This window comes from Dicentrarchus labrax, unplaced genomic scaffold (genome assembly GCF_905237075.1).
Source record: "Dicentrarchus labrax unplaced genomic scaffold, dlabrax2021, whole genome shotgun sequence".
Taxonomy (NCBI): Eukaryota; Metazoa; Chordata; class Actinopteri; family Moronidae; genus Dicentrarchus; species Dicentrarchus labrax.
Genome location: NW_026136715.1, coordinates 20,650,299 through 20,664,921, shown reverse-complemented (window position 1 = coordinate 20,664,921; position 14,623 = coordinate 20,650,299). Strand labels below are relative to the sequence as shown.

Here is a 14,623-nt window from a genome sequence, read left to right as displayed (position 1 = left end):
AGTTTTTTCATGTTTGAGATACCAGACTTACAGTCAAACCCACCCATGTTGTCTGGTCAATAGCTGTCATTATATACCAATATTAGCTCGTTATTTCAGTCAACCAACATATGCTACTGGCCAAAACCAAGTTTAACACAATAGTGTACATTTTGAGACTGCATCAGGAAGTGCCCCATTCACCATGTTTACATGTATGTGGCAAAGCCTTCTATTGGCTATAGTTATTACGATGGGAACAATGGGGGAAGTGAGGTGATGTTATTATAGATTGATGAAGTCTGTATAGGCAGGTCGGGATGGGTGAATGGGTCAACAAAACATCAGACTTAATAAGGAAGACTCAAACCATGATTCAAACCTAAACCATTTGGGTTTTGGAAGCAAACAATGTTGTCTTGCCAATTGGGGCATCAGACCAGAAAACGTTGTTATTGTATAGGGCAAACAACATATTTTGTAGTTTAATCTAAAGTATATTTCCCCAAAAAAACTCCCTAGAGCCCTGGACTCATTGGATTGTTGGTTGGTAAGGCTGAACCACACAGTGTGCTGTAAAACCAAAACAATGACTGGAAAAAGGCCAGAAAGCTCAATAGAGCTCCATAGTTGGAATAAAATTGTATCGCTGTGAGCAGCCGCCTTCACGTAACACACATAGATCACTGGATTCAATGTTCACAGCTATCGTTCTGTTTTCACCAACACATTTTTATGGGATATTCCTGACATGCACAAACTTTCCACTGTCAGAAAGAAGACAGTTGGATACGCAGAGGATGAATGGATGGTTCAGTGAATAGATGACTCATCTTTCTTTTCCTGATTGTAGTCTTGTGGAGAAGTCAAGCTGATGTTGTATTATAATAAAATGTCTAAAGCCACACAAAGCTGTGAATCACCGTGTATGTGTGTACATGTCAAGAAGCAAAACTTTTCAGAAGAGAAGCTCCTGGACCCTGAAAGACAAAAACCTACACACACACACACACACACACACACACACACGACTTACAACTCTTTGTTCTTACAGGCTCAAGCCTCTCTCTCTCTTTCTCTCTCTCTCCCTCACTCCCCCCCCCCCATATTGCTGTGACAAGGCCAGTGTCATTATAAGGGTCTGAAAACAGCCAAGGCTGTCATTGCCTCTCTCTGTCAGTTGCCATGGTGAAAGTGTAAAGATGTATAGGGCTGATAGAAGATGATTGAGTGTGTGTGTGTGTGTGTGTGTGTGTGTGTGTGTGTGTGTGTGTGTGTGTGTGTGTGTGTGTGTGTGTGTGTGTGTGTGTGTGTGTATGTGTTTGAGAGAAAGCAACAGAAGTGGAGAACAACGGAGTCGAAGATGGAGAGTGGGGGATCATGATAAAACAAATAAGAGACTGAACACTGGCACTGTTTGTGTCTGTGTGTGTGTGTGTGTGTGTGTGTGTGTGTGTGTGTGTGTGAGTCTGTGATCCTATAATCATACCTGTGTGTTTTTGGTTTTATGTGAAATGAATAATTGGAAACGGAACAATAGCTGTGATTATCTTTACTCTTTTGTTTGTATAATGCCTGAAATATTTTCAAGTGATAGGAAGAGAGAGAGAAAGGTAGATGAAATGAAAAACACTGTTTGTGAAGGTTTGAGGAGAGAAAAAAGCAAGGCCAATGTGTGTGTGTGTTTTGCAAGTTACAGTATGTGTGGGTTTGTAGTTTCACAAAGAACAGAATAAGCTAAAGAGGCAGATATTTAAAGAATAGGAGTCATTGGAAAGCTTTTGTGTGTCTAAAGCTGCAGCCAAGGCCACAGCCTTGAAAGGCAGAGGAGCTTCTGTATTTTCTATCTACAAACATGTGAAAGCAGACCTCCAGAGAGAGGAATGCAGACCTCAACAAGCTGCAAACACACTTCAGTCACACTTCAATCAATAGAGACGTCCTTCTATTCAGTGCTGTTAAATTAAAAAGGAGGCCTGAAAGCAGAACCCGCTGATGGAGTTGAGGTGATTGTATGTGAGGTCCAGATTTTTGTTGGTGAGAACGTCAGAGAGATGAGTGAGACGCTCTGGGCAAAATGTAATATCTTGTTACGAAGATCACATTTATTTCTTAATAAATATTAATGTGAGTATTTCGTCTTGGAGCAGTTACCAGGCCTTTAAGCATTATGTTTGTTGTACGGACTATCTTAAAAGGACAAATCTGTATGTAAAGCATGTGTGTTATTCTGACACACACAGATATATTCAAAACAGAAACCTAACATTTTCACCCCTGAATTGTCTCTTATTATTAGTAGTTGTTTAATAGTAGCATATAATTGCAGAAAATGTGTAAAAAACGTATTTTAAAATTAAATTGTAATTTCCATGTATGTATATTATGATAGGATTCCCAATGGATTATTAGACAATATTTCATAAGGCATTCATAATTATGCAGTAAATTTGAATATATATTTATGTTTATCTGCGTTTTATAAATAAAAATTAACTTGTACATGGACACACTGTGGTATAAACCTTACAAACAATATTACATTTAATGTAACAAATCTTAAGATCAGTTGTATCAAAAAGGATTCAGTGTTTTTTAAATTTTTATTAATACTAATTCAATTAAGTAAAAGATTAATCTTTTCATCTACTTGTTCCTTCAGAGTCAGTGTGATTTGATTTTTATTGTTTAATGCTTTTGAAACATGTAAGTGTTATGGTGCAGCTAAGTCCCATAATATTTTAATTCAACTATTAATACAAGTACATTGAAGACTAAATACAACAATTATGTTCTTTCTAAATTAAAAGCAGGTCTGGGTGAAAGGGCTTCTTTATTTGTGCTAAATACACCCCAAAGTGTGTGTGAAGCACTCTGCTTTAGTCATTAGATTAAAGAGGGGTTTTATGTTCTGGCCTGTATTATCATATAAGAGGCTGGTGTGTTTGTGTGGAGTGTCTGGGGATTGAATTTAAGTGTACGCCGGCTTCGTTCACCGTGCTGCACCGGCGCACTGAAGTGTACGCTGGGAATTTGTGTGTTGTACGTGGTTGTGTTGAAGTGGCTTGTTCAGTGTGCTGTCTTTGCTTTTACTGAGGCAAATTTATCTTCTCTGCTATGGCTTAGAGGTGTTTAAACATTTTCTCCAATGACTTGGTTGGCTCTACCTGATTTTGTTCCCTTTCTTCACACGCTGTTGCTGGTACAAATTCATACCTGTTATGAAGAGCTATTGTGGAGAGGAATCAACTCTTTGATTTATTGTTTAATCTGTAAAATGTTTCAAAACTTGTAAATAATGTCCAAGGTGACAGCTTATTTTGTTCAACCAACAGTTCAAACCCCAAATATATTCATGTAACAATTATATAAAACAGAAATATTTGAGGAACCAGCAACTATTTGGCATTTTTGCTTGTGTCACAGCACAGGTAGTACTGGTATAATGATTTGTTTTAGGTAAAGGTGGTTTAATTACTGCACCAGCTGAAAGCCTTGTTTTGTGTAGTTCACCATATTAAGTGTACTGTTTCCTTAACGCTCAGATTGTACGTGCTTGTATTATTTTTGGCTGAATTGAAATGAATGACTGTGTTTTTTTAATTCCTTTTAGAGCAGTTTCTTTGAGAGGAAGCGTTGCTTTGTGTTTCAGTGGATGACAGCATTGTAATGCACAATTGTGGCTTGTTTCCCAGTGGATTGCCCAGCTGGAGCGAGCCGGGAGAGTGACGGTTGAGATAATCACTGTTTGATGTTTGAGATGTGTACTTGTAAACTGACAGGTTATTCTGTGTGGTACATGAATGGGAAATAGAGTGGCGTTCTGCATATTTAAATTTCAGCAGCATTTTATGATTGTACATGCAAAGAAAGTTCTTCGCAGACATTGTAAATGCCTGTGTCCTCTTCTTTTGTCAGGTCTTCTGTGTCTGATTATTTCAAGTTTCAAAATAAATCAAAAATTGAATGCAGTATTTCCAGTGATAAAAGACTAGAATATCAAACAGATGTACTTCTCTAATATTTAAAGGGACATTGTGTAGGAATTTCTCCCATCTAGCGGTGAAATTGTATTTTGCATTCAAACGAATAGTGCTCTCTAGTGCCTCGCGTTTTCAAATGCGTATTGCAACTACGGTAGCTGTTATGTACCAAGAAGCCTACCTGTCGAGGAGAAAGCAGGCAACTTCAGCATCCCTTTGAAAGTCTTTCACCTTCATTAGCTCTTTCCACCTGGGAAAAGCAACCCCGATGTTTACCCTCGTTTTTTTAATTCGCCGGTCACGTTGCCTTTTTAATTCCCTTTTTCGCTTTTTTGGCGACGAGGATTCCTTCTCCTGTGGCTCGGCATAAGTGTGATCCTCCATTATGAACTAAAGTGCAGTGCAGACTTTCAAATGTGCCGGGGCAGTGACAAGCGCCCCTCACTGATCTCCCTCTCCGTTATAGCTGGTTTCAGTCACGTGATGCTGGCTCCGAACGAAAACGTTGTAGATTAGCTAGACAGGTAGGCTAGTGCTTTATGTCCCTCTCGAAGATTATAGTTTTTCAAAATGGCAGAACGACATGGCAGCCTCCATGGACTTGCCGGTCCAATGTACATACAGATAAGACATTCTTCGCTTACGAGGATAAGTCAGATCATTGGCAGAGGTAATTTTATACCAATGAGGACACATTTATGAATGAAGGACGATTGATTTTAGCTAATAAAATACTTAAAACACTACACAATGTCCCTTTAAGGAGAGGTAACACGCAAATTAACTTTAGGCCCTTAAAACTTAGTTTTAATTCTTTAAGTACTATTAATTTTGGGTGAAAAAAATGGTATTTATTATTTATAAAGAGTTCAGTTCAACTCTGAAATTCAGCTATCTGTTTCATCAGGACTGTATGGTTTAATCAGAGTAGTTCAACAGTGGCCTGGCAACATAAGGAAACAAACTTGCAACTGTCATCACACTTTAATTCAAGGGTTCCTAAACTATCTAAAGGGTGTTTTTGTACAGTAGTTCTGTTTACGCAAAAGTTAATCTTAAAGAGAGAGGGTGTGGTTTTGGTTAAATATTTGAAAAGTTACGGCTGACATGAGACAGGATGCATTTCTAATATTTAACCAACACCAAAAGCAACCTTTCATTAACATTAACCAAATTCCTTTAGTGGCTTAAACCTAACAACAACAGTACCTAACATTTGTATGTCCAACCATCCACTCGGACCTCCTCCCTTTGACTTCTGTGCAATACATTTACGAGGATGTCACACTTCCTGGATTAGAAAATACTGTATTATTTGACCTCTTGGATGGCACAAATCCTGGTACAAAGCATTGTGAAATTAATCCATTACTCTCTCTCTTTCTCTCTCTCTCTCCTAGGTTACTATGGGAGAGGCTGCACTGACGCTTGCCATCTGAATCCGTGTGAAAACGAGGCTCAGTGCCACAGGAAGCCCAGCTCTTCCCATGGATACATCTGTGACTGTGGAGACAACCACTATGGGCAGTACTGCCAACACAGGTACACACATACTTGGACACACATGCACGTACAAACACACACGATTGACTCAACACTTGAACTACAGTTTGCCTGTGAGATGGCTACGTGGTCTAAAGCTCTTTGATGCTGCCTGTAGTCCAACTAAGCTCTGCTGATGTGTGTGTTTCTTACTGGCTTTAGTTTTGCCTTGTTGTCCCATATCTCCAGCCTTGCGTGTAATCCACTGTGGACTAAGTGTAGATTTAATGTAATAACACACGCACACACACACACACACACACACACACACACACACACAACACATACACACCAAGGTTATCTGTGTGTGTTTTAAACTGTGTGGAGGGAGCGTGACCCTGATCTTACCCCTTCCTTCCTGCCTGCCTGTGAAATCCACACAGCTTTTACTGTATCTCATGATCTGTTCTGTGTGTGAGCGTGTTTTATCTTTGATCTAGTTGGTGTGTGTTTTTCACACGGACACACATTGTCCGCTGCTGATGAAATATAAGTCTACAAGTCTCTTTCTCTCTTAATTTCCTGTGATGTCTCTTTCTCTCTCTCTTCCCCTGCTGCTTTGATTTCCCCAAATTTAGAAGTTTGACTCATTAATCAATTTCATACTACTTCTACGTCAGTAGATGGTAATAATGATAAGGGATCAATCATCTTTTTAAAGTAAAAGTTTCAAAAAAAGTTGTGGTTTCTTAAATGGGATGATTTGCTGATTTTATTTATCATATTTTCCTTCAGTTCTGGTCAGATCACTCACTCATGACATCAGTTATTTTGTCTTTAAAACTAAACTCAATGATCAATTAATTGTTAGCTGCAGCCGTGTTATGTTCAGGTGACTGGTATCTTGAAAATAAGACAAATGAGAACTTGTATCAGCTCTGAAGCTAACATGGTAAATAATCATAATACACACAGTTTGAAGCAAACTAATTTAGAAAGGACTATTTATCAAAGCACAACTAGTACTGTAAAGACCCAGCCTCGGTTTCTATGTTCCTTCTTCCCCAGTTTTAATTACACATATCATTTGACTCTCTGGATGTGTTTGTCTTGCTCTTTAAGCCCTTTGAGCACAGCGGGGAGCGACACCGTCGAGAGATGTAAAAAAAACTCTGGAGAAAGAGTCAGTCCTTATATTCTGTTAAGATCTCTGACATCTGAATTCTCTCCCCCAAACTCCCCGTGAGGAGCAATAGAGAGATGCATTCCAGAATCTGCATCAACTGCAAGAAGCATTAATCTCCTCAATGATCCATTAGACATTGATATGAGAACACATTAAGTGAAATGTGAGTAAAGAGAAGGAGACAGCTAAATAATGCGTACCATAAACCAGAGTGATAAAATCTGAGGAGTGGAAATTCAGCAGTTTTAGAAAACAGTCGTAATCCCACTCTGACTTTAAAATGAGCGAATAGCTAAAGGTGTTTTTGCTCATATTCTTGCTCAAATTCATATTCTTTTAGCACGTCTGTCATGATCTCTCAGATTGCACCTTCAGTATCAATATTTTCTCTCAGTTCAGTCCCTCTCCTAACTTCCTTCATCTCACTCTCTCTCTGTCTGTCTCTTTCTGTTGCTTTCATCTCTTTGTTCCCAACTCATTAGCTAGTTAGTCATTATTTAGAAATCAGAGAGAAAGATGACTCCTTTGAAGAACGTATAAAAGTTTTTGACACGCTCTGTTGCTCTGTTGCTTTCTGTCACCATACTGATCTACCTGCTGCCGTTACTGATTCTACCTGTTGGTGTGTGTGTGTGTGTGTGTGTGTGTGTATGTAGAATTGATCACCAGTGTCCAAGGGGTTGGTGGGGATCTCCGACCTGTGGACCATGTCACTGTGACACCAATAAAGGCTTCGATCCCAGCTGTAACAAGACCAGTGGACACTGTCATTGCAAGGTAACCTGGAAACACAAACACATACACACTCTCACACACACACACACACCTACACACACTGCAACTTTCAGCCATTCATGGCTGGAATACTAATTTGTATATCACTTTGTAAAGTGTATAGAAATATATTTTGGCATGTTTTTACTCTTGGCTGAGGTTGGTGCATCAAATGAAATGGAAACAGAGTATCTGATAATTTGCAATTATAGTGCAGTATCTGATTGTTTCTTTATCTGTTTCTTGTTTCTTTAGCTGTAGATGCAGAATCAGATGACTAGTATAAACTAGAGAGCTGTTAAAGCTATTCAAAGCTTGACAATTCAGAATGGTTACAGACCTGCTGGTAAAAAGTCGATTTTTTTTCCATCATCACATTGAATACTGATACTGTTAGGATTAGAAGGACTTTAGTGGTGTAACTGTGTAGGTCACGTTGGCTTTGGTTTAACCCAGACGCACAGTAATCATCTCACAGTCTGATGGTCTGACAGGCTAATCCAGACATACAAACTACATCAACCATGATACCATATTATCCCTACATATTGCCCTGTATGAATGTGTGAGTGTATATTGATATGTTTGTGTGTCCCCAACATGTTTAACCCTGTTTTATCCTGTGCTTAATCTGATCTTTTGACCTTAATCTTTAATCCCTGATATTGCTCTTGAACATGTTGTCCTGTGCCCTTTGGCTTCTTGTTCGTAATTAAAATTAAAAAAGTGTTCTTAAAGACGAAGGTTGAAGCTTGTCGTGCTCACAATGTAAGAATGTTTTCATTTCGCCTACGTACATATCGTTCAGGTTAAGTCAATGGCAGCCTCTTCCATCGGTGAATGAATGTGTGAATGTGACACGCAATGTAAAGCGCTTTAAGTGGTTCGGAAGATTAGACAGGTGCTATATAAGTGCAGTCCATTTAACATTTACCGTTTACTTTGATCATCTGCATTTCTGAGACCTACAAGTCAGAAAACCTTAGCTACTCTCCAGTTCAGCTGGGGTGCACTGTTCATGTTCTGATCCATAAAGCAACATCAGATAACTTGTTACTGACCAACCGATTATGTTGCATCCTGTAAAATGCAACATAAAGTTGCTACACTCTGGTAGTCTCATCAGAGATAATCTTTTTGTGTTTGGTAATTAAAACTCGCCTTCAAGATGCCCTCCAGACATGTTTTAAGACATGTACTAAATTATAAAAATGACATCTAGTCCTTCTCCCTCTTTGGTTATACCAGAATCTATGAATATGCAAATATTTTTCATAAAGGTATAACTGCTGGACACAAGATGTCTCCTACTTTACTTAAAAAAACTAATTATCATTGCACAGGATGCTTCAAGTTTCCAAACCTTATAATATATATATTGAATCCCAGTTGGTTTTTCAAACTGGTTGTCATGTCACAAAATCTTGCTTGTAGGTTCATGCCTTACATTAAGATTTAAGGTAAGCTCACAGAAACTTTCCCATGTAAGCACATTCATGTGAAAACAAACTATAAACATACATCATTCTGCACAGTGAAGCTCAAACATCCAAGTGAAGTTACAATAAGGTATATAGTAACACATTTTGAGTTGGTGAGGGCACCATCAACCCTCTACAGTAGCTCCATCATTATTTTTCCAAAATGCAGTGTTATATATTCTCATGCAAGTTTAGCAAACTAAATAATTAAGTTCTTTCTTTTATCTCTGGCTCTTTTCACATAATACATGGATTGTTGCCCTTGTATTCATGTCTCTGTTATAACTGGGTCTCTTTTTGTGTCATTGTATAAATCTTGCCCTAATGCATGTGGTGATGTAATCGCTGACACTATTCTTGGCCGTGACATTTTACATTTGTCTGACTGAATTTGATCTGTGCGCCTACTCATGCCCGCCCTGTGTCTATGTGTGTGTGTGTGTGTGTGTGTGTGTGTGTGTGTGTGTGTGTGCACGTGTGTATTCAGGAGTTTCACTATCATCCACGGGGCTCTGACACCTGCCTACCATGTGACTGCTATCCAGTGGGTTCCTTCTCACGGTCATGTGACCCAGAGACAGGCCAGTGCCAGTGCAGGCCCGGCGTGATTGGTCGGCAGTGCAACTCATGTGACAACCCCTTCGCTGAGGTCACAAATTCAGGATGTGAAGGTTAGAACGCTTATCTCCCTTATTTCAGACACTTTGATCAAACATTTGGAAATTATGTATCTCTCTGTTGCGCTTCAAAATTACTCTGTTTCACCCAACAGGTGGCTGCATCGTTGATTTAGTCATTTGTTGTTGTGCTCAGCATCACATCTCAGACACTGCAGGGGAAAAAAAATTGGAAAAATGAAGTATTTCACTGCTGCATTGTGTTCTTTCCAAAATAACAGTAACTTGACTAGCGGGAGGTACTGAGATTAAGTGTTAAAACAACATATTTGCTATTGATCAGGGAACAGAGTAATTCATGACTTTTTCCACCAACTACTATATTTTGATGGGTAAAAATATGTCACTATTTTGCAGCTCCTTTGTGGTTTATTGAAAAAAAGAACCAAAGTATTTACAAAAATTGTCCACTTATGAACAATAGTTTGCAAAGCTGAATTTAATATTGACACTTTGTCAGTGTTGTTCTCCAACAATAGCCAAAATCATGTTTTACCTTGTTTGTTTATTTAGTGTAATTGCCCCTTGTCAAATGGTACAGAAAACTGTGTCCTGCATAATTTTTAAGGCGATGTATAATTTCCAAGATGGACTTAAAACCAGTATTCAAACTGAGTTATTATCCATGGAGACAAACAGACATGAATGAAAATAATGAGGCACTACTGAGCTTCCACCATATTTAATCATAACTGGGTAATCACAGGATTTCAATTTCTTCTTTCAAAATAGTCATATTTATCAAACATGTGTCCGAGCCTAAAATAACAAAGAAACTGTTAATTATTTTTTAAATCTTCTATTTAGCATATTTTCTCTCCATCGTCTCTGTTTCTCTCTTTAATGCAGCTTTGTCACTCCAGTTTTCCGCTTTACTTCCTTTAATTTGTAGCTGGAATTTTATTCTTTCACACTCATTTTTTTCTCTGCAAGTCAAAAGAAAAACAATTTCCACATCATTACTGACTTTTTGTTTTTAATCGAAAAGTTCATCAAACTCGTAAGAATGATTTTAAATTATATTGTGTCTCTCTACAGTCATTTATGATGGTTGTCCGAAGACCATCACTCAGGGGATCTGGTGGCCTCGGACCAAGTTCAACCTGCCTGCCGCAGTGCCCTGCCCCAAAGGCTCTGTCGGTCCGTACACACTCATACACACTAACATGAGTGCATTCAGTCACATAGACATAGATACACTCACATACAACCTAATGTCAGTTTTGAACTTTTTTTTATACGCCATGTCCTCTCCTCCTTACAGGTGCGGCCATCAGACACTGTGATGTTGAGAGAGGATGGCTTGAGCCAGACCTTTACAACTGCACCTCACCTCCATTTGTGGAGCTCAATGCTGCTGTATGTACAGTAATACCACTAATACCATTACACACATGTCTTCATCTGTCCCAAAACTTGTACCAGCCCAAATCTAATATGTACCGCTCAATTAAAACAATAAATAAATACTGTAATGAATAGAACTGAAATAGAAATCATCAGCAACTGAAGAGTCCAGAGGAACTTCACTTCGTGTTTGCTGACAAGTGCTTTCAGTTTGGTTGACATTTGGTGTCGGATATAGTTATAATTTAGCTGTTTACATGCAGATATTTTATACAAGTAAGCAACTTTAGACATTCAGTAGTGAGTCACATTAAATTCAAATTTTTCATGTTTCGTTGGTGTCTATATGTTTAGCTTGATTCTCTGGAGCGAAATGAGACAGAGCTGAACACAATCATGGAGAAGAAACTTGCCCACCAGCTCCGTGACGTCACAGAGGCAACCGCCCGACTCTACGGGAATGACTTGCAGATCGCCGACCGACTGCTGTCCCGCCTCCTGACCTTTGAGACCCAACAGAGTGGTTTCGGACTCACCGCCACTCAGGATGCACATTTCAATGAGGTAAAAAGAAGAACACTTTCCTTTTGGCTATTGTTCAGTTTGTGACAAACAGACAGGAAGGAGTAGAGGCAGGTGTACAGCTAAAGCATTTAGATTTTCTTGTAGTGGCACGTGATGGAACATAAGGTGACATGTTTTTCATTAACAAAGGCTGTTTATTGACTGATTGAGGTTAGAAATTGTGTAATTTATAGTCGTATTGATATTTTAATGATTAAAAATGGTCAACATATCTCATTTAAACCACAAATATTGGCCAATGTGCAAGTTGTGTGAAAGACAGACCAGATCGTGATGTGTGAAGCCAATAATCAGTTTGCACTGTTGATTTTAATGTGCGAAGATCTAAACATGTTATGAAATGCATCACTGCCACTGTGCCAGCTCTGTTTTGAACACACTTAATTGGGATTGTCAACCAAGACAACTGTAACCAACACGCTGATGAACATTTTGGAATAGTGGTTTACGGAGACCACAATAAATGTATCAGTTTTGGGGTTTGATATTCTACCATCACAAATGTATATTTTAATGATTGATATAGTATTAAGTTATTTTAAGGACTGAAACAGACTTCCACTTGATATTACTGTTAGCACACATCTGCACAGAATCTGACATAAAATAACTGCTGTTATTTAAATCAGCAGATATGATTGATATACTGTACCTTTATGGGGTACAGACCCATTGACTAGATAGTACAACAAGATGTCTTTTTTCTGAAATGGGAGGTAATGTTGCTATGGCGATGCAGTGACAGCAGCGCATGAAATATTGCAGCTTGTCATCTCCCCATATTAATTGACAGAGTCTCATTTTACCTGATACGCTGGCTTCAGCTGAGGACGCAGGAGCTGACACAGGATCATTTTAGCATGTTGGTGTTTTGACATAAAGGCGCTAACACACATCTCCATATCATTTTGCTATAAATATTTAGCTTATACATCAGATTTGGCTGACAAGAAATGAGTTGTCCATACATCACAAGTAAGTGGCTGAAGATATAAAGTAAAACCCCCCTTTGCCTTTTTAACTGCTGTTTCAATTTACTGGCTCGTGTGTCAGTAATTGACAAATTGCATGTCACTATGGAAACAGTGATATGAAATTGACACCCCACATGCTGACAATACTGTAAATATGTTTATTAATGAAGAGAATTTTAATATTAAATCGTTATTATTCAGACTTTTCTCCCTGTCATATAAACACACATAGTTACACATTGCTACAATACATAGCTTTGTATGGTCTTCTATCAGTAGTAGTAGTAATAACAGTTATAATATTAGTAGTAGCAGTATTTCTAGCAAAAGTGCAATAAGGAATTTTTATGGTGTTGAATGTTAATCCCACGCTACCTGACACTTTAGTTCATTTATCTTTAGCTGATGAGTTAGTTCCAGCTGGTTTATGCAGGCAGGAGGTGATTAATTCATATTCAACACGGGCCACGGTGGGCAGTAAAAAAGCATTTTTTTTTTGCTCTCATGATCAGAGTTGACACAGGGAAGCATTTAATAATTAATGCTAACAGTGAGGATTTAGCCACCCGATGACAACTGTAACAGAAGTAGCCACACCCTGCAGTGCTGAAACAGACTCAGTCATTGATAATGTCAGTGTTATACAGTTAACAACGAGTTGCTATAGAAACTGAGTGGTTGTGGTAGTAACATCTGAGAGTTTGAACAGAAGAAAGTCGTGTGCGTTTTTAAATATTCTGTTTCATTAATGCATAAACATAATTTTATTACAAAACTCTTTCTAGGTTAAGGCATAAGGTGTGGTTGTCACGTTATATCTCTTGTGCTGTAAATTCAGTGGGTAAAAGGGAGAAGAGTGTACCTTTCCCTCTGAGGTGAACAATAAAATAAATAGCACTCAATTTTATCTGATTTAATATACAGTTGCGATGCTGAATTTCCAGATACACACTGTGGCTCCATTTATGACACTTTTAACAAAGGGAAAGGATGCCAACACACTGGAGTATGATTTGATGGTTTCAGCATGTCAGTCTTTTGTTTCTTTAACTGAATTATTGCATCCTCTTACACACAGCATCTGTCAGGGGATGACGCACCAAATAAAATCTAATGTTAAATGATTATTTTTTAAACAATTTTACGTGAACATGAATATGTTATTGGGGCACTCAAAAGCATCACAGTTATACAGCCTTACACCAAATACAGTACATTGCTTCATGTGATCAATACATTATCTTTTGCTAACAAGGACAGTTGCTATAGCAACACAGCAGTAGCATTAATGACGTCCTATAGTGAGTGAGATGAAAACCTTTTCGTGCCTGACATTTCACTTAACTGCTTCACCTAACAGGAAATCAGAAATGAGGCCATTAGGGTTTAACATTTGGTTAGCTGGTTTATAGCGGCAGGAAGCAACTATGCTTCCACATTAGTACAATGATGATGAATATTGTTTTTTTTATTATTATTTTACAGTTTCCGGAAAAAACAAAAACCTTAACTTGCCTAACTTGTAACCTCAACCTCTGACTCTCAAAAAGTTGTGCCACCTACATCCCATCATCTCGAGGTAATGATGTGGCTCTGGTTTACCCCAGGAGCACTCAAGTGGAGTTACAGACAGCCTGTTTTTTTCCTCAACAATAAAAAAAATATCTAGTATATCTAACAATACTTGACACCTCACTTTAAACAGCAGCTATTAGGCCAGACGAACAGGTAATGTAGAGCGCAGTTACTATAGTAACCCAGCAGCGGTAACAGAGCCCTGTGGCTGCAGGAGAAACAAAGGAAGGCAGGGAGGAGATGTAGAGATAAATGGAGGAATGGAGGAAGATGAAAACCTTTCATGTTCAAGCTGTGATACTACTGTACCTCCAGATAGGGATTATGTATCTACATAGCAAAAAATGTGCCAAATATGTTTTAAAATGAGGAAGAAAACTTTATTGTACGCTCTATAATAGTCATTAATCTGGCATTCATTATGGCACAGTGGACTGCACAATGGTCCTAACAGGTTGGTAATTTGGATCTTGATAACATCAGTGAAGGGTGAGAAGATAATTTAAAGAATTTTTTTATGTAAATATTTTGGGTATAACAAATAATATGCTGTTTGAGTTGCGCATATAATCTGTGTGAT

At 38.4% G+C, this 14,623-nt stretch overlaps 1 protein-coding gene across 1 annotated transcript in view; it reads left to right on the top strand.

The window, feature by feature from the left end:
* celsr3 (cadherin, EGF LAG seven-pass G-type receptor 3) overlaps positions 1–14,623 on the top strand; it is a 107,279-nt gene that overhangs the window by 64,623 nt on the left and 28,033 nt on the right. The window contains 6 exon segments of the mRNA XM_051424460.1: positions 5,363–5,504; positions 7,287–7,407; positions 9,373–9,556; positions 10,601–10,702; positions 10,827–10,921; positions 11,264–11,473. Of these exon segments, the coding sequence (XP_051280420.1) occupies positions 5,363–5,504; positions 7,287–7,407; positions 9,373–9,556; positions 10,601–10,702; positions 10,827–10,921; positions 11,264–11,473 (854 nt within the window).